Below are 17,863 nucleotides of genomic sequence, written 5' to 3'. Positions count from 1 at the left end.
AGTAGAAGTACCGAAAACTATGGACTGGCCAAGACTGTAGATATTTTGTGATAAGAGATCCGTCCGGGCAGATCCGCATGCACCATTGTCACATTAGCAACAGTTGATTCTGACTGAAAGCGGATATTACCTCGTTCTTTGCAGGCTTGCACGTCGATTTCATCGTAACCATCACTCTGAGTGATATGCTCGTATCGGTTAGAGCAAAGATTAATGGTGCGTCGAATTTGCCTACGACTTCACAAGATGCGTTGCGCCTGTACGAGGCGCAGTCCCTTCATACGGCCCATCAGGCCTGAATGAGGAGGAAATCAGAACGAGACTCTGAAACCAGATGCTGAAGAGGAAAAGGCATGCTTACTACAACTTCGGCGATCCCATGAAACATCGCCTTGAGTCTGTCCTGGACATGCACATCAGAATCCAAATCGTCATCGGATAAACCTTGAAACAGAGCACACAATAACACGCGGGGGAGCATTTCAGTATATGCTATTTATCGCAAGCCTTGTGGCGGAGGGCAAAATTCAGGAAGCTGTTACCTTTCGTCAATCTAACCCGTGTTGAGGACATGGGACTAAAACAATTAATCGACATACCACGAGGTTGCTCACATCCCACTCGCATTATAAAAGCTTGAAGGCAAATAAATTTGGGTACAATAATCAGACACATCAGACTACCGCCTTCAACGCCATTTCCGTCAATAACGTTTCAACCTCGTCTGGAACAAGCAGAAGGCCGCGATACATCAAGTGTTCGCGCTTCCTCGTATGCGTGACTCTGGTGCACGAGGAAGTGATCTGCAAGGAAATAAAACGACATGCTGGAGAGGTACATCTCGTAGAGACAAGCGGCCTTGTTCCCTTCATATCCAACAAAGCGTTCATCGCGGCTGGAAAGATTGCATTAGACAGAGCAAGACAGATTTTTGACTCGGATTTGGTTGGTACCATGGTGGCCCTTCCTTTCTGAAGATCGCGCCAGGCTCGTATGTGGGGTGGTACTGCGTGACCATGTAAACTTCACCAGGGGCGACGGAATAGAATCGCGGATAATCGGTGCCGTTATGGCCAGGAGCCCAAGTGCGATGGAACACATCGATCTTCTTCGCCTTGACCAGCGAAAGAAATAACCATTCAGTGACTTCCTAGAATATACTGCTGTTTGACATATTCAAACGCACCACAAAAGCAGCATGTCCCTCCTTAAGAATTCGGTCAATCTTAGCATCTAGACTAGCCCTGACGGCAGAACGGAAATTGGTGCAAAATGGCGAAGTCAACGTCAAGCATCATGCCAAATTCGGTACGGGAAAAGGGACGTGCAGCGTTCCAACAAGTATTTAATTGACGGTCGAAGGGCGTGAGAACGAGATGTATGTCGAGGTTGACATCGCAGGCGTTGACGCATATAGGTCATGCAAAGCATTCAGAAGGGCGTGTGTTGCACTAGGTTTGACATGGACGGTTGCAGAAATCGGACCTTTGACAAAAAAAAACGAAATTAAGGAAAGATTGAAAACACAAACGATTGCAAGACCGGAGCAGACCTTGGTAGTGTGTCACAAACTCGGAAAAGACCTTGAATCGATTGAATGTGACGAGAGTGGTGATGCTAATATTGTGCTGTTCGAATGTCCTTGAAGCCCTGTAGCAGTAGGGAACTACTTTTAGAGGGCGCATAGACTGCGAGAATGCATTGGACAGGAAAAGATCTTCGCTCATTGGCAGTTGTATGTTCGGGTAACGAGGATGCAGGCCAAAGTAACATTTCCTGAGACGTATTGCCAGCGACCTCGACATCTTGATGAACTTGGACAATGACTGTATCATAGGAGGTCATGTACGACCTCGCAAATATCCGTAGTGGAGACAGGATATGATTTGTTGTATAGAGGACTGCGATCGCAACATACAAGGAAGCTGCCAGACGGATAAACCTGAGGCCACGACTGAAATCTGACATGTGCCAAGCAGTGGAATATAAGTCCGACCCTTGCGTGCAGACTGCGCAATATTGCAATGAGAGTCATTGATAGTGACTCGAGGGGATTGAAATAGCGTACAGCGAGGTGAAACCAGGGATGTTAACAGACAAAGGACAGTTGGACATAAAAGGAAGGAAGTTCACACTAGTAACTGTCGAACAACAAGCCTGAATTTTCGGATCCTACAAAACCCTCATCACTTCGTAGAGTCGGGGATTTTAACGATGTGCAGTCTTTTGCGGTGTGTCACGTTCTTGTTGGTATGCGGCCGCAATCAAGATAATACTTGAATGAATGAAGTTCTCATTTTTCTGGGTCCTTGTTCCAACACGTGCACAGCTCAGTGTCGATAGCTACAATCTGGTGAGCTCGTCCCAATCTATTTCAGTTAGCCATTAAATATTTTCCAGATATATGATCATGCCCGTTCACTCGGGCATCCCCGCTTTGATCTGATTGCTCTGGATAAAGGTGAAGGCCCTTTCTATCGTCACATGATGCATTTGTTTATTTAAAGAGGTTGAACCACCCTACAAGGCTAGATCCGTCCAAAGTAGTTTTAAGTGACAATAATGCATCAAACTTTGAGCTTCAGAAGCTTTTATTATTAGGTGCGTTCTGCGTCTATTATGTAGTAGTCTGACCAAAGACTTGACATACAACATATATGCCTCAAAATAGAGCATGGCTATTAGTAAAACTACTGCCTCAGGCACCGGATGCGCAACTATATCTTTTATCAAGTTGCTCCCCTGCAGCTGCACCCAGTGAACTGTGAAGCACTCCATTGTGACCATCAAGCCAAGCCCGCAACTCAAATGATATCCCAGTATTAACGCCACCACCTTGATGGGTTCGCAGCTCATTTATAGGAGATAAGAAGCCGCATGATGTGTGCAAGAAATACATTTTTTTGACCTCTGTTGGCACATATCTTACCCATCTTGACGCTCTTCTATATCATATCTTGCATCTTCATTTTCATCACACCACCTGATCGTGAAATAGCCGTACGTGGTATACTTAACGCGCGTCCCTTCGTCTATACCTCAGTGTTGTCTCATCACTCGCTGAGACTGTTCCAGTGTACAAACCTCTAGATGGAGTATTCGTCTGACGATATCGCAGCAGCAGGGAGCTTGCAGTTCTCCACGGTGTGTCCCTTTGTTGATATGAGGGCGAATAATACTTGACAAGTCATGTTCCATCAGTACATACATGGTGTGTACTACCGTCTGAACCCCTTATTCTTTGCCCTAACACATTTCAGTGTCGATGGCTACATTCTTGGTAGGCTCATCCTGATATATTTACGTCCGCTGTTAAACTCTCTTATCCAGATTTATGATTATGCATGTTCTCTTCATGAAGAGGTAACGCACCCGTTCCGTGATGCACCTCGGCTTTGATATCCACAATATGCTCTGCAAAGTGGACATTTTTACTTGGATCTCACTGGAGCAAGGTAAAAGGCCTGTATATTGTTACACGATACCTCCCCTTTATCCTTCTCACCACAAATCTATATCGTGCGTTGCGCTCCAGCACACATCGCCCTGATGATGAATTAACACTTGTTCTTCAGTGAGCTTTACCCCGAATGATGACCCAGGTGTATGTGATGCTGTGGAGAATTAATGAGAACGAACGACTTACTGCATGACTTCGCCAGAGATGCTCGGTGTTCGACGATATTGACTCAGGTATGTGTCTGGTACATTCATGAATGCACGTCCTTGCTGAGCCCTACTATTTTCCTCTCACAGGTATTGGCGTAGTATCAGTCATTTTCTCCGAATGTATCTCTCGTTCCCCCGTACTATGTGTGTTTCCGTCCTGATTCCCCTAGTTTTTTTCATCCTCAGAACATATGCGCTCTGGAACAAGAACAGAATCTTGCTCGTAGTCATGCTGTCCACCTTTTTCGTGAGTTCCCAATCCACTCGCCATACCCAAGCTAGTGGTAGATGCATCAGCCAGACTTTTGTCGGAGCATCCATCGGGGTTGCCTTTGCCACTATTGCTCCTGCAGCAAGTACGTGCTCTCACCTCCCCCCTAGCGTTCCACGGTCACTGAATCATTCTATTCACTTTCACAGTGGCGACTAGCGTGATACCGGGCATCACAGGGTGCTACCGGAGTTCGTCCAATTTACCACTCTTGGTACCAATCCTTCTCCTTTCGGTGTTCGAACTGGGTTGGTAACCAGGAGCATAGTACAACCACGTACTGACAGATGTTGTACCCAGGACTCATGATACTCACGCTCATACGCACCATACAGAGCTGGCGGATAAACTCAAGCTGTCTGTACATTGCCCTGGTGAACCATAACATATTCTATTATGGATGTGGTCTTCGTGAGTCAACACTCACATGCGCCGTTTTTTCGTGTTCACCCATGATCATTGTCTTTCCTGAAGTGTTCTCTGTAACGAATATCTTCACATTGCTGCTCCTCCAGGTGCGCGGATCTCCCAAATGCCTTTCATGATCGAGTCGTTGATGTTCTGCATCTCAGTACTCCTACCACACCCTGTTGTATGAGTATGCACCTCCAAAATCTGCTGCGTATTCCTACTAACAATACCCAAACTTACACCCACGTACAGTTTCCAGTTCATAATCCTCGCAATGCTCGCCACGCGCATGCACCTCCATCTCTGGCAGTTGAACCGGCATGCGCACCGCTCTGGCGCCATTGTGTGTATTCCAATGTTTGATATGTCATCTGTAAATTTCACGGCGTGATGTCTTATCCTGTGGCTTATTCGATGTTGTTCGTGGAGCGAGGCTTGGACTGTACGAGATGAGTAGTGGGGGTGGGTTTAGTAGAGAGAGAACAACAAACAACTAAGACTGTAAAGACGTGGTGCTCTGGGTATATGAGTATGGGAGCCTCTTGTTGTATTTGCTGGCATGACATTTTGTGGACTTCAGTCGAGATTTACTTAGGCCGAGGCGTTGTTTGATTTCAAAGCTGGTTGTACTAGTATACTTGTCTCTAGACTTACGATTCCGACTATCTCTGTGATGTGATATGTATACACTTAGTCGTCAACTTAGTACAACACCTTGCAACGCTCCGAGATCTCTCAGCAAGCCTTGCAACTTGAATAATCGTAGTACGCACTATCCACGGTCTCATTTTGATGGGTTTTTTTATAGATCAAGTACATACTTAATGAGCGTTCCTCCTGCGCGAGATTTAGGCACGTTTCTAAATGCAGATAGAATGTTTTGACGATGCGCAGTCTTTTGCAGTGTCACACTAGCCTTATATCATGATGTTCTGCTATTCCGGGTCCTCGTTCCAACACAGCTCAGCGCTCAGCGTTGATGGCTACAATCTGGTGAGCTCGTCCTGATCTATTTCAGTCAGCCATTAAATATTTTCCAGACATATGATCATACCAAGAATTGGCAATGCAGTTATTTGTGATACTCCTCAGCATTGACACAGTAATATTTGATAATGGTGCTGTTCAAACTTCACAGTGGGCATTCCCGCTTTGATCTGATCGCTCTGGATCAAGGTAGGCCCTTTCTATCGCCACGCGATGTATCCGTTTATCCAAAGAGGTTGAGCCTCCCTACAAATTGCAATAACAAGGTCCCTCCAAGGTAGCTTCGCGTTTCAACTTTCAAGTGACAATAACGCATTGAACTTCAAGCTTCAGAAAATTTATTAGGTGTGTTCTGCGTCTGTTATGTAGTATGCTATTAATGAAACTACTGCCTCAGGCACCGGAGGCGCAACTATATCTTTTGGTATCAAGTCGCTCCCCGACCGGTGCATCCAGTGAACTGTGAAACGCTCCATCACGACCATCCAGCTAAGCCTCAACTAGAATAACATCCCAGTATTAACGACATTACCTTGATAGGATCACAGCTCGTTCATAAGAGATAAGAAGCCGCATGATGTGTGCATGAAACACATTTTTTGACCTCTGTCCGCATCTATCTTACCTATCTTGACGTTCTTCTATATCTTGAACCTTCTTCAGCTGCGCATCAAGCCACCCGATCATTACATAACCGCACGTAGTGTACTTGACGCGCGTCTCGACTCTCGTCGTCCATACGTCAGCATTTTCTCATCAATTGCTGAGACTGTTCCAGCGTGCAACCTCTATATGGAGTATTCATCTGACGATATCGCAGCATCGAGGAGCTTGCAGATCGCTATGGTGTGTCTCCCTGTCGATATGATGGCGAATAATAATTGACAATTCATATATGCCGTCAGTACATTTCCGGTGCGTACTGTCTGAACCTCTTATTCTTTGCCCTAACACAGTTCAGCGTCGATGGCTACACTCTGGGTAGGCTTATCCTGATATATTTACGTCCGGTGTTGATCTTGCTTTTCTAGGTCTATGATTATGCATGTTCAGTTGATGAAGAGGTAATACACCCGTTCCACAATACAACTTGGCTTTGATATCCACACTATGCTGGGCAAAGTGGACATTTTTGCTTCGATCTCACTGGAGCAAGGTAAAAGGCCTGTATCTTTTTACGCGATACCTCCCCTCTATCCTTCTCACCGCGAATCTATATTGTGCGTTCCGCTCCACCGCACATCGCCCTGATGACGAATTGACGCTTGTTCTTCAGTGGGCGTTACCTCGAATGAGAACCCAAGTGTATGTGATGCTGTGGAGAGTTATTGAGAACGAACGACTTACTGTATGACTTCGCCAGAAATGTTGGGTGTTGAGTGATATTGACTCAGGTACGTGCAACGTACATTCCTGTATGCACGTCCTTGCTCAGGGCTACCACTTGCCTCTCACAGGTCTTTGTATAGTATCAGTCATGTGCTCCGAATGTATCTTTTTTTCCTCCGTAAGATATGTATGTTTCTGATCTGATTCATCCAGTTTTTTTCATCCTCAGAACATACACGCTCTGGAACAAGAATAGAATCTTGCTCGTAGCCATGTTGTCCACCTTTTTCGTGAGTTCCCAATTCACTCACCACATCAAAGCTGGTGGTAGATGCATCAGTCAGACTTTCATCATAGCATCCTTCGGTGTTGAGTTCACCGCTATCGTCCCCGCAGCATGTACTCGCTCTTACCTTCCCTCTGGCGTTCCACAACCACTGAAAGATTCTTTTCACTTTCACAGATGTGACTAGCGCGATTCCTGGAATCACAGGGTGCTACCACAGTTCAACCAGTTTCCAATTCTTCATACCATTTCTTCTCCTTTCCGTGTTCCAACTGGGTGGGTAACCAGGAGCATAAATATGTATAAACACGCGCTGACAGATGTTGTCCCCAGGACTCGTGATGCTCACGTTCGTACGCGCCGTACGGAGCTGGCGGATGAACTCAAGCCATTTGTACGTTGTCCTGGTGAAACATAACGTATTCTATTATTCATGTGGCTTTTTGTGAGTTAACACTCGCACGCGCCGTTTTTTCCGTGTTCATCCATGATCATTTCTCTTTCCTGAAGTGTTGTCAGTGGTGAACATATTCACATCGCTGCTCCTCCAGGTGCGTTAATCTCATAAATGCCTTTTATAATCGAGCCGTTGATATTCCACGCCCCAGTACGCCTACCACACCCTGTTTTATGAGTATGCACCTCTGCATCCTGCTGCGTATTCCTACTAACAATACCTAAACTTACACCCTCGTACAGTTTCCAGGTCATGATCCTTGCAATCCTCGCTACGCGCATGCACCGCCATCTCTGGCAGATGGACCAACATGCACACAGCTCTGGCGCCCTTGTGCGTGTTCCAATGTCCGACATGTCATCTGTAAATTCCACGGCGTGATGTCTCATCTTGTGGCTTATTCGGTGTCGTTCGTGGAGCGCGGCTTGGACTGTACGAGATGAATGGTGGAGGTGGGTTTAATAGAAACGGAGAGAGAGAGAAATTCTTTATTTATATACCGCAACAAACAACTAAAGACGTGGTGCCTTGCAGGCTGTCCTGGGGTTACTGTACCAAGTATATGTTGGAGTCCGAGAGATCCGAGACAGGAACAGAGAGGTCCGAGCGCAAACCAAAAGAAGACAAGGCAAGCGACGCACTGGCGTCGGCTCGTGTCCTGCAATATCTTGATATTTCGTTGTCATTTTTGAGCAGAATTTCAGCACATTAGTTCAGAGTAAAAATCGGAACTTTCAGCACCTCGATTTCAGCACCTTGTACTGTTAATTTCATTGGATTTACTACCTACAGTGCAGAAAAACGAAACTTTCGCTTCTGAGTCTGATGTTACCGTGACGGTCCTAGAGTTACATCATGAGACTGCACAAGAGGTTTGATCAGAAACGTCGAATTTAAACCTAGGCCTGCCCAGACTTACATAGTCTCTCCTAGTCAGACCAGAAAGACAGTCGTTCCTTCTATATTATAGCCCAGACCAAAGCATAGCCGCTATCAATCATTTTTCTGACGAGAAAAAGAGATCGACCCGGTAGAATCTAGAACGTGGCGCAGAGCTCCGAGTCCGACTACAACCGCAGTAGCGGTAGAAATACCGAAAACTATGGACTATGACCACGACTGTAGATATTTTGTGATAAGATGTCTAGATCCGCATGCAATCTCCTCTCTAACCAAACCAGCTGTGGATTGGTTGAGAGAGACATGTAGTCAGCCTGCTTGCACAGCTCCCCCACGCTTGAGACGTATTCTGCCTTCTTCGTGAGAAGTATATGATACACATTGGAAAGGCGTGTGCAAGGTGAGCGAATCTCAGACCTAAGCCTAAGATACCAAGCGTGCGCCCAGTAACGTCATGAGTTTGCGCCGCATTCCACGGTGTCTTCCAGTGTACCAGTGCGAAGGGAGCGTTCTGTCCATCTAGGAAGTGATAGCATAAGGTATAAAGCGGCAGTGGCAGTGGCATCCTCGTTCGCTCCTGGAGTATTTGAAACCAATATTCCTGGAGGCAAACACACGACAGGCAAGCCTGTAAAGAACGAGGTAATGTCTGCTCTTTATATCTCGTTCTGTACAGGATTGCCTGTCGATTTTATCGTAACCATCGCCACTCTGAGTAATCCAGCGGACCATGCTCGTATCGGCTAGAGCGTGGATTAATGGTGTGTTGAATTTGACTTCACAAGATGCGTTGCGCCTGTACGAGGCGCAGTCCCTGCATACGGCCCATCGGACCTGAATGAGAGGAAATGAGAACGAGACTCTGAAACCAGATGCTGAAGAGGAAAAGGCATGCTTACTATAACTTCGGCGATCCCATGAAATATCTCCTTGAGTTTGTCCTGGACATACACATCAGAATCCAAATTATCATCGGATAAACCTAGAAACCGACCACACAATAACACGCGGGGGAGCATTTCAGTGCATGCTATTTATCGCAAGCTTTGTGGCAGACGACAAGATTCAGGAAGCTGTTATAGTTCATCAATCTAACACGTGTTGAAGACACGGGACTAAAATAACTGATCGACATACCACGAGGTCGCTCACATCCCACTCGCATCATAAAAACCTTGAAGGCAAATAAATTTGGGCACAATCATCAGACATATCAGACTATCGTTCTTAATCAGCCTCGTCTGGTAAAAGCAGCAGGCCGCCCGTTACTGGCATGCCTACTAAAACCTACCCTCATCTGTTGGAGCAACGTTAGACACATACATGAAGGGTACGCAAACACCAGCATGAAACTCGCCAGAGCAGCAATTTTCGACACGCCTCTGATTTTCCTGCATTCCTCTTGAAGGTTGTATCCGTGACTAGTGTTAAGCGTTCCAGAATCGTAGTGGCGCTTCAAGTACCTAAGAAATAAAAGATGACGAGGTGCTCAGATGTCATCATCCGTGAGCGGTTGAGATAAGCCTAAGAACGAACCAGAGGTAAACTTCCTCCTTGAAGTCCTGGTATATCTTACGGTTACTCTTGCGCTGATAATATCAAGAGTTGTTGACTACGAGAGAAGAATAGATACCTCAAGTGTTCGCGCTTCCTCCTCGTATGCGTGACTCTGGTGCACGAGGAAGTGATCCGCAAGGACATAAAACGACATGCCGGAGAGGTACACCTCGTAAAGACAAGCGGCCTTGTTCCCTCTATATCCAACAAAGCGTTCATCGCACCTGGAAAGATTGTATTAGACGAAGCAAGACAGATTTTTGACTTGGATTTGGTTGGTACCATGATGGACCCTTCCTTTCCGAAGATCACGTAAGGCTCGTATGCGGGGTGGTACTGCGTGACCTTGTAAACTCCACCAGGGGCGGCAGAATAGAATCACGGATAATCGGTGCCGTTATGGCCAGGAGCCCAAGTGCGATGGAAGATATCGATCTTCTTCACCTTGACTAGCGAAAGTAATGTCTAAAATAGCACCATTCAGTGACTTCCTAGAAAATATCGCGAGAAAAATAATTCTGGTCCAGGCCATCTTGCTGTTTCACATATTCGAACGCAGGTACCACAAGGAGCATCATGTTCCTCCTTCAAAATTCGGCCAATCTTAGCTTCTAGACTAGCCCTGGTAGCAGAGCGGAAGTTGGTGCAAATGATATAGTCGACGTCAAGCATCATGGCGAATTCGGTACGGGAAAATAAACGCGCGGCATTCCCCCAAGTATTTAATCGGCGGTCGAAGGGTGTGAACACGAGGTGTATGTCGACGTAGGTTGACATCGCGGGCGTTGACACACATAAGTCACGCAATGCATCCAGAAGGGGCGTGTGTTGCACTAGGTTTGACATGGACGATTACAGAAATCGGACCTTTGACAAAAACAAAATTAAGGAAAGATTGAAAACACAGACGATTGTAAGACCGGAGCAGACGTTGAATCGATTGAATGTGACGAGAGTGGTGACAGTAATATCGTTCTGTTCGAATGTCCTTGAAGCCCTGTAGTAACAGGGGACCACTTGAGGAGGGTGCATAGATTGCCTCGGACAGAAAAAGATCTTTCGTTCATTGAAATCCCGTCTGTTGCGCTGGGCAGTTGTATTTTCGGGTAACGAGGATGCAGGTCAAAGTAACATTTCCTGAGACGTTGTGCCGACGACCTCTGTATCTTGATGAACTTTGACAATGGCTGTAGACCTCACAAATATCCGTAGTGGAGGCGGGATATGATTTGTTGTATAGAGTACCGCGTTCGCAACATACAAGGAAGCTGCCAGACAGATAAACATGCAAGCAGTGGAATATAAATGTTGCTAGTCTCCGAGTCTCTTGCGTCCGCCTACTACGAGTAAGATAGGCCTCGTTCATACACCGCTTCATCACGTGATCTAGCGTGACATTTCAATGAATTTGCATATAAGTCATTGTAAACTAAGTGCGAGCAAAATCTGTTCTATGATTATGTGCAGATAGTCTGTAGCAAGCTGGTCATGTAATTTTTATAATTTAATATGGGGAACTGAGAGACGAGTAGGCATTATGTTGTCAAAATGTCCCAAGTGAGCACCATCAACGTGACAGACGCGCTAGATTGGTGATAGACGCGCTGAATCGAAATGAGAACCAAATCAATAAACTACAGTCTGTCTACCTCACTATGCCACGAAAACGGCCCTCACACATTGCAAACCTTGCTGGTACTACTGGTCAAAGACGGCAAAAGTTCAACGACAAAGAAAATGTAATAATTTAGTGACTTACTTGTAGTTTCTCATCATGACTCACCAATTGCAGGAAACAACTTTCCCTGGATCTCACCCTACAAATCCTCCTCTGTGTTGGCACTCAAAAGAAAGAGAAACTCAGGCTGCTCGATCCATGGTTGACGAGCCTCACACCATACCACTAGGGAGTGCTGGATTTCACAATAATTCTCCTGATCTGGATTGGCTCAGATTTTCCACGCGGTCACTCAGATTCATGGACGCGTATCGCAAGGGCCTTGATGGGAAGCAGGCAGCATGGGCTTCGAAGAGATATCGAGGCCATCGAGTACTTCCAGAGGCCATTATGGCTGAATTGGGAACTGCAGGATTGATTTGATCAGTGGCACATAGACTTAATACCTAATATTTGATTTTAATTCTCGATTCTCGAACGGCTGTTGAACATTGCGTCCGAACATCGAAAACGTTGAAGTTTTAACATGAAATGACCGCTCCGATTGTTTATCTCCATCGCCGCTCGCGCCTGAGTCCGAGTCACTGATATGGTCACATCAGTCACAAATGGGTCACAAGGGTGGATTTGCTACAAAAATGCCTACTCCTCCCTCAGTTGGCGGAAAATAAGGATTCTGAGTTGACAGTTTTGATATCATAGTATATATCTACAATACCACGGAACAGATTTAGCTAATTCTAATTTGAAACGGAGTAACGAGCTACAATCATGCGTTTTGTCCTCAAATCACGTGTAGTACTTTCTAGACTCCGACTACACTTGGTTGTCAACTTCCCAAATAGTGCAACGCTCCGAGATATCGGGTCAGCAACTTGAATGGTGTCCGCAATATTTATCCGCGGTCCCATGTTGATGGATTCTTATAGGTAAGGTAACCTTCCTCGTGAGTGAAACTTAAGCTTGAGGCTTGAATGCAGACGGAGTGCAGGTATGTCACGTTCTTTCTTGGCCGCCATGAAGATAATATTGTTCAGATCCTTATTAAGCTCAGCGTCGACTCTGACTAGTCCCATTTCATTCCAAGAATTGGTAATGCCTCTACAATGATGCTGTCCCAATTGGGCATTCACGCCTCGATCTGGACTCGCTCTTTTCTATCGCCGCATGGTGTATCCTTCATCCAAACAGGTTGAGCCTCCCCACTACAAGGCAACAAGGTCCCTCTAAAGTGATCCATCAAACTTTGCGCTTCTGAAGCTTCTATTACATGTGTTCTGCGTCGCTTCAGGCACCGGAGACCTTTTGTCAAGCCACTCCCCGGCCGGTGTATCCAGTGAACTGTGATGAGCTCCATCAAGCCAAGCCCCCAATTCAAATCATATCCCAGTATTTGTGTCGCCGCCTTGATGGGTTCACAGCTTTGGCACCAATCTTACCTTTCTTGACGCTCTTCTATATCACATCTTCTTCACTTTCTATTGGTACTCCACAGTGCGCATTAAGCCACCTGAGCCTTACATAACCGTACTTAACGCGCGTCCCGTAGTCGTCTCCACCTCACCGTTTTATCATCACTCGCTGAGACTCTTCCAGTGTACAACCCCGAGATGGAGTATTCGTCTGACGATATCGCAGCGGCGAGAAGCTTTCAGTTCGCTACGGTGTGTCTCCTTGTCCATATGAGGGCGAATAATACTTGACAATTTATCATCCATCAGTACATATACAGTGCGTACTGTCTGACAGGTCTGAACCCCTTATTCCTTCCCCTAACTCATTTCATTTCAGCGTCGATGGCTACATTCTGGGTAGGCTTATACTGATCTATTTACGTCCGCTGTTAATCTCGCTTATTCAGGTCTATGATTATGCATGTTCACTCCATGAAGAGGTAATACACCCGTTCCGTAATATACCTCGGTTTTGATATCTACCGTATGCTGTCCAAAGTGGTCATTTTTGCTTCAATCGCACTGGAACAGAGTGAAAGGCTTGTATATTGCTACACGATACCTCCCCTTTATTCTTCTCACTACAAATCTATATAGTGCGTTCCTCTCCAGCACATATCGCCCCAATGATGAACTAACCCTTGTGCTTCAGTGAACTTTTCCCAAAATGAGAACCCAGATGTATGTCATGCTGTGGATGAACGAACGACTTACTGCATGATTTCGCCAGAGATGCCGGGTGTTGGCCAATATTGACTCAGGTACGTACATGGTACATTCATATATGCACATCCTTGCTGAGGGCTACCACTTTCCTCTCACAGGTATTGGTATGGTATCAACCATCTTCTCCGAATGTATCTCTCGTTCCTCCGTACTATAAGTATGTTTCTGATCTGATTCATTCAGGTTTTTTCATCCTCAGAACATATGCGCTCTGGGATAATAACAGAATCTTGCTCGCAGCCATGGCGTCCACCTTTTTCGTGAGTTCTCAATCCACTCACCATACCCAAGCCAGTGGTAGATGCATCAGCCAGGCTTTTATCGTAGCATCCTTCACCATTGCCTTCACCACTACCGCCCCCGCCGCATGTACGCGCTCTCACCTCCACCATGACGTTCCACTACCATTCAACAATTCTATTCACTTTCACAGATGCCGCTAGCGCGATCCCAGGCATCACAGGGTGCTACCAGAGTTCGACTAGTTTCCAGCTCTTCATACCATTTCTTCTCCTTTTTGCGTTCGAATTGGGTGGGTAATCAGGAGCATACATGTGTATGTAGCGCTTGCTGACAGATCTTCTCCCCAGCACTCATGATACTCACGCTCATACGCGCCATACAGAGCTGGCGGACGAACACAAACCGTCTGTACGTTGTCCTGGTGAACCATAACATATCCTATTATGCATGCGGTCTTCGTAAGTTGACACTCGTATGCGCCCTTTTTCCGTACTCATCCATGATCATTCTCTTTCCTGAAGTGTTCTCAGTGGTGAACATATTCACATCGCTGCTCCTCCAGGTGCGTGGATCTCCCAAATGCCTTATATGATCGAGTCGTCGATGTTCTGCGCCCCAGTACTCCTACCACTCCATGTTACATGAGTACGCACCTCCGCATCTTGCTGCGTATTGTTACTGACAATACCCAAACTTACACGCACGTACAGTTTCCAGTTCATTATCCTCGCAGTCCTCGCCACGCGCATGCATCTCCATCTCTGGCAGATGGGCCAACCTGGACACAGCTCTCTCGTGGATATTCCAATGTCCGATATATCATTTGTACATTCTATGCCGTGATGTCTTATCCTGTGGTTTATTCGTGGAGCGAGGCTTTGACTGTTACGAGATGACTGGTGGGGTGGGTTTGGTAAAGTTCGCTACGTGTGTAATTTATAAGACGTGTCTTTCTTGGGGCGGGAGGAGCATACGAGGACCCCCTTCGGTCAGCTCTTCGACGATATACTGTGTTTACACTAGCAACTCAGGAAACATAATATCAACATATTCTTGTCCTTCGTTCGTATCAGCGAATATTCAGCGTATTTCTTCGCGTTCTTAGGCTCGTCCTCGACAACGCTATTTACAATTGACCGTGAGCAAAGGGATCCGTTCGGAGGTTCGACGAGCGTGGTTCGTGCTAGCGTCAAACCTCGACAACTATTAGATGTAATTGCATACGCAGGTCGCAGAGGAAATTGTCTTCGATTCACTATCCACGACGAACGGTTTGGATGGATGCAGTAACTTTCGAATGTATTGAGGAATTTAACGAACAGACGATGCAGCGCAATCGCGCGCGCTTCTAACTAATCCCTTTTCAACCGAGAGGTTTCGTTGAATGGCACAAATGCAGTCCAGTTTGAGATCAGGGCGATACTCTAGGATGGGTCAATATCGCAAGGTCACCTAGTCGGGTGTGTGTAAGCTTAATTAAGTCATCCTACTAGTAGTATATAGCCAAAGAGATGAAATGTGCATATTTGCCTTCATCGTGAATGGTCATGATATAGGAGATGGTTGTCCGCGCATCTAATAGATGGATTCGGGTGAAGCTTAGCTTGAAGACCAACAAGGCCGTAGAAGTTGTCATGGTAGTGAGGAAAGAACAGAAGCATGACGTATTACGCAATAACACCCGATCACTGAAAATCCCAATAACGGCCGTACTAGCAGCTGTTGATTGACTCAAATTAGAGTTCTGAAAGTTCTTTTAGGTCCCTCCACTTGGAGGTAGCTTCGCGAGTCAAGTGACGATAATGCATACAGCTTTAATTATGTACATGTTTTGACTTCTGTTCGCTTCCATCTTAGCGCTCTTCTAGAATTCTATGTCTTGCACCTTCTCACCTCTTTTTTTGTACAGTGTATACTTAACGCGTGCGGAGTCCCGTCGTCCATTCCTCAGCGTTTTTTTCATCACTCGTTGAGACTTTTCCAGTGTACAACCTCTAGATGGAGTATTCGTCTGAAGATATCGCAGCCGCCAGGAGCTTGCAGTTCGCTTCGGTGTGTCTCCTTGTCCGAGTCCATATGAGGGTGAAAATACTTGACAATTCATGTTTCATCACTGGCAGTACATATATGGTGCGTCGCAGTACTATCCGAACCCCTTATTCCTTGCCTTAACACAGTTCAGCGTCGATGGCTACATTCTGGGTAGGCTTATCCTCATATATTTACGTCCGCTGTTAATCTCGCTTTTCCAGGTCTATGATTATGCATGTTCACTTCACGGAGAGGTAAAACTCCCGTTCTGTAATACACTTCGGTTTTGATACTCACAATATGATTTGCAAAGTGGACATTTTTGCTTCGATCGCACTGGAGCAAGCTAAAGGGCTTGTATGTTGTTACACGATACCTACCCTTTATCATTCTCACAATAAGTCTATATCGTACGTCCCGCTCCAGCACCCCGATCACTCATTAACACTTGTTCTTCAGTGGGCTTTACCCCGAGTGGGAACTCAGGTGTATGTGATGCGGTGCAGAGTTAATGAGAACAATTGACTTACTGCATGACTTTGCCAGAGATGCCGAATGTTTTACAGTATCAACACATGTACGTACATGGTACATTTGTGTATGAACGTCCTTGCTGAGGGCTACCTCTTTCCTCTCACAGGTCTTTGTATAGTATCAGTCATTTGCTCCGAATGTATCTCTCGTTCCTCCGTACTATATGTGTTTCTGATCCGATTTATCCAGGCTTTTTTATCCTCAGAACATACGCGCTCTGGAACAAGAATAGAATCTTACTCGTGGCCATGCTGTCCGCCTTTTTCGTGAGTTCCCAATCCACTCACGATACCCAAGCTAGTGGTAAATGCATTAGCTAGATTTCTCTCGCAGCATCCTTCTGCATTAGCTTCGCCACTGTCGCTCCCGCAGCATGTACTCGTTCTCGCCTTCCCCTGGCGTTCCATCACCACTAAAACATTTTCACAGATGCAACTAGCGCGGTCCCGGGCATCACAGGGTGCTACCAGAGCTCGACTAGTTTCCACCTCTTCATACCATTTCTTCTCCTTTTCGCATTCGAACTGGGTGGGTAACCAGAGTCACGCATATCTATGCAACACGCGCTGACAGATGGCCGCCCCAGGACTCATGACACTCACGCTCATACGCGCCATACAGAGCTGGCGGATAAACCCAACCCGTCTGTACGTTGCCCTGGTGAAACATAACATATTCTATTATACATGTGGATTTTGTGAGTTGACGCTTGCACATACCGTGTTTCCGTGCTCATTCATAATCATTTCTCTTTCCTGAAGTGCTCTCGGTAACGAACATATTCGCATCATTGTTCCTCCAGGTGGGTGAATCTCCCAAATGCCTTTTATAATCGAGCCATTCATGTTTGGTGCCCCAGTATTCCTACCCCGCCTTGTTGTATGAGTATGCACTTCCGCATCTTGTTGCGTATTCTTACTAACAATACCCTAAACTTACCCCCACGTACAGTTTCCAGTTCGTGATGCTCGCAATCCTCGCCACGCGCATGCACCTCCATCTCTGGCAGATGAGCCAACGTGCACATAACTCTGGCGCCATTATGTATATTCCAATGTCTGACATGTCACCTGTAACTTCTACGACGTAATGTCTTACTATCTAGTGGTTGATTCGGTGTTGTTCGTGGAGCGGGGCTTGGGCTGTACGAGATGATTGGTGGGGGTGGATTTGGTAGAGTTCACTATGTGCTTGACTTATAGGACGAGTCTGTTGCGGGGCAGAGGAGCATAGAAGGACTCTCCTTCGGTCGGCTCTTCGACGATATACTGTGTTTGCAGAGGCAAATCAGAATAATATTGGCAACATCTTCGTTCGTCTCTGCAAATAG

At 46.1% G+C, this 17,863-nt stretch overlaps 7 protein-coding genes across 7 annotated transcripts; 5 read left to right on the top strand and 2 right to left on the bottom strand.

Moving 5' to 3' along the window:
* Window positions 1–17: 17 nt before the first annotated feature.
* DFJ58DRAFT_847237 (uncharacterized protein) lies at window positions 18–1,805 on the bottom strand (the record flags this gene model as incomplete). Its single annotated transcript, XM_041393423.1, has 7 exons — window positions 18–176; window positions 362–403; window positions 751–895; window positions 954–1,150; window positions 1,187–1,244; window positions 1,395–1,485; window positions 1,553–1,805. The coding sequence occupies 7 exons, from the start codon at window positions 1,803–1,805 to the stop codon at window positions 18–20; spliced, it is 945 nt and encodes a 314-aa protein (XP_041236703.1).
* Window positions 1,806–3,753: 1,948 nt separating this feature from the next.
* On the top strand, window positions 3,754–5,021 carry DFJ58DRAFT_192363 (uncharacterized protein). Its single transcript, XM_041379158.1, has 6 exons — window positions 3,754–4,025; window positions 4,090–4,188; window positions 4,241–4,351; window positions 4,415–4,455; window positions 4,513–4,538; window positions 4,604–5,021. The coding sequence occupies exons 1-6, from the start codon at window positions 3,788–3,790 to the stop codon at window positions 4,740–4,742; spliced, it is 654 nt and encodes a 217-aa protein (XP_041236702.1). The 5' UTR covers window positions 3,754–3,787; the 3' UTR covers window positions 4,743–5,021.
* Window positions 5,022–5,936: 915 nt separating this feature from the next.
* On the top strand, window positions 5,937–7,710 carry DFJ58DRAFT_192273 (uncharacterized protein). The gene is made up of 15 exons (XM_041379157.1): window positions 5,937–6,184; window positions 6,244–6,253; window positions 6,300–6,319; window positions 6,370–6,402; window positions 6,462–6,558; window positions 6,615–6,643; window positions 6,702–6,732; window positions 6,796–6,828; window positions 6,881–6,957; window positions 7,012–7,066; window positions 7,131–7,229; window positions 7,287–7,398; window positions 7,464–7,504; window positions 7,562–7,587; window positions 7,653–7,710. Exons 1-14 carry the CDS (start codon window positions 6,131–6,133, stop codon window positions 7,585–7,587), a joined length of 717 nt encoding a protein of 238 aa, XP_041236701.1. The 5' UTR covers window positions 5,937–6,130; the 3' UTR covers window positions 7,653–7,710.
* Window positions 7,711–9,537: 1,827 nt separating this feature from the next.
* DFJ58DRAFT_719201 (uncharacterized protein) lies at window positions 9,538–10,899 on the bottom strand (the record flags this gene model as incomplete). Its single annotated transcript, XM_041384587.1, has 7 exons — window positions 9,538–9,587; window positions 9,634–9,773; window positions 9,847–9,899; window positions 9,944–10,091; window positions 10,250–10,332; window positions 10,423–10,700; window positions 10,773–10,899. The coding sequence occupies 7 exons, from the start codon at window positions 10,897–10,899 to the stop codon at window positions 9,538–9,540; spliced, it is 879 nt and encodes a 292-aa protein (XP_041236700.1).
* Window positions 10,900–11,501: 602 nt separating this feature from the next.
* On the top strand, window positions 11,502–12,043 carry DFJ58DRAFT_192264 (uncharacterized protein). The gene is made up of 2 exons (XM_041379156.1): window positions 11,502–11,606; window positions 11,660–12,043. The coding sequence occupies exons 1-2, from the start codon at window positions 11,523–11,525 to the stop codon at window positions 11,966–11,968; spliced, it is 393 nt and encodes a 130-aa protein (XP_041236699.1). The 5' UTR covers window positions 11,502–11,522; the 3' UTR covers window positions 11,969–12,043.
* Window positions 12,044–13,029: 986 nt separating this feature from the next.
* On the top strand, window positions 13,030–15,026 carry DFJ58DRAFT_192233 (uncharacterized protein). The gene is made up of 15 exons (XM_041379154.1): window positions 13,030–13,209; window positions 13,267–13,276; window positions 13,337–13,356; window positions 13,407–13,439; window positions 13,499–13,595; window positions 13,652–13,680; window positions 13,730–13,760; window positions 13,824–13,856; window positions 13,909–13,985; window positions 14,040–14,094; window positions 14,159–14,257; window positions 14,316–14,426; window positions 14,490–14,530; window positions 14,588–14,613; window positions 14,679–15,026. The coding sequence occupies exons 1-15, from the start codon at window positions 13,156–13,158 to the stop codon at window positions 14,809–14,811; spliced, it is 849 nt and encodes a 282-aa protein (XP_041236698.1). The 5' UTR covers window positions 13,030–13,155; the 3' UTR covers window positions 14,812–15,026.
* Window positions 15,027–15,713: 687 nt separating this feature from the next.
* DFJ58DRAFT_192238 (uncharacterized protein) lies at window positions 15,714–17,819 on the top strand. The gene is made up of 15 exons (XM_041379155.1): window positions 15,714–16,020; window positions 16,089–16,098; window positions 16,151–16,170; window positions 16,221–16,253; window positions 16,313–16,409; window positions 16,459–16,487; window positions 16,546–16,576; window positions 16,640–16,672; window positions 16,723–16,799; window positions 16,854–16,908; window positions 16,963–17,061; window positions 17,120–17,230; window positions 17,295–17,335; window positions 17,393–17,418; window positions 17,485–17,819. Exons 1-15 carry the CDS (start codon window positions 15,967–15,969, stop codon window positions 17,621–17,623), a joined length of 855 nt encoding a protein of 284 aa, XP_041236697.1. The 5' UTR covers window positions 15,714–15,966; the 3' UTR covers window positions 17,624–17,819.
* Window positions 17,820–17,863: the final 44 nt, after the last annotated feature.

The sequence above is a fragment of the Suillus subalutaceus genome (genome assembly GCF_016647625.1).
Source record: "Suillus subalutaceus strain FC151 chromosome Unknown DFJ58scaffold_208, whole genome shotgun sequence".
Taxonomy (NCBI): Eukaryota; Fungi; Basidiomycota; class Agaricomycetes; order Boletales; family Suillaceae; genus Suillus; species Suillus subalutaceus.
Note: the sequence above shows the minus strand (reverse complement) of the source record. Positions and strands in the feature narration are given on the sequence as shown.

Bases quoted from the DNA above. Each gene is read 5' to 3' on its own strand.
- DFJ58DRAFT_192238 (XM_041379155.1), top strand. From the start codon at position 15,967: ATGGAGTATTCGTCTGAAGATATCGCAGCCGCCAGGAGCTTGCAGTTC. The intron at 16,171-16,220 runs GTAGGCTTATCC...TCGCTTTTCCAG, and splicing joins CGTCGATGGCTACATTCTGG to GTCTATGATTATGCATGTTC. The intron at 17,062-17,119 runs GTGGGTAACCAG...TGGCCGCCCCAG, and splicing joins CCTTTTCGCATTCGAACTGG to GACTCATGACACTCACGCTC.
- DFJ58DRAFT_192233 (XM_041379154.1), top strand. From the start codon at position 13,156: ATGGAGTATTCGTCTGACGATATCGCAGCGGCGAGAAGCTTTCAGTTC. The intron at 14,427-14,489 runs GTAAGTTGACAC...TCTTTCCTGAAG, and splicing joins CTATTATGCATGCGGTCTTC to TGTTCTCAGTGGTGAACATA. The intron at 14,531-14,587 runs GTGCGTGGATCT...TCTGCGCCCCAG, and splicing joins TCACATCGCTGCTCCTCCAG to TACTCCTACCACTCCATGTT.
- DFJ58DRAFT_192273 (XM_041379157.1), top strand. From the start codon at position 6,131: ATGGAGTATTCATCTGACGATATCGCAGCATCGAGGAGCTTGCAGATC. The intron at 6,644-6,701 runs GTATGTGATGCT...TGACTTCGCCAG, and splicing joins CCTCGAATGAGAACCCAAGT to AAATGTTGGGTGTTGAGTGA. The intron at 7,230-7,286 runs GTGGGTAACCAG...TGTTGTCCCCAG, and splicing joins CCTTTCCGTGTTCCAACTGG to GACTCGTGATGCTCACGTTC.
- DFJ58DRAFT_192363 (XM_041379158.1), top strand. From the start codon at position 3,788: ATGTATCTCTCGTTCCCCCGTACTATGTGTGTTTCCGTCCTGATTCCC. The intron at 4,189-4,240 runs GTTGGTAACCAG...TGTTGTACCCAG, and splicing joins CCTTTCGGTGTTCGAACTGG to GACTCATGATACTCACGCTC. The intron at 4,456-4,512 runs GTGCGCGGATCT...TCTGCATCTCAG, and splicing joins TCACATTGCTGCTCCTCCAG to TACTCCTACCACACCCTGTT.
- DFJ58DRAFT_192264 (XM_041379156.1), top strand. From the start codon at position 11,523: ATGCCACGAAAACGGCCCTCACACATTGCAAACCTTGCTGGTACTACT. The intron at 11,607-11,659 runs GTAATAATTTAG...CACCAATTGCAG, and splicing joins AGTTCAACGACAAAGAAAAT to GAAACAACTTTCCCTGGATC.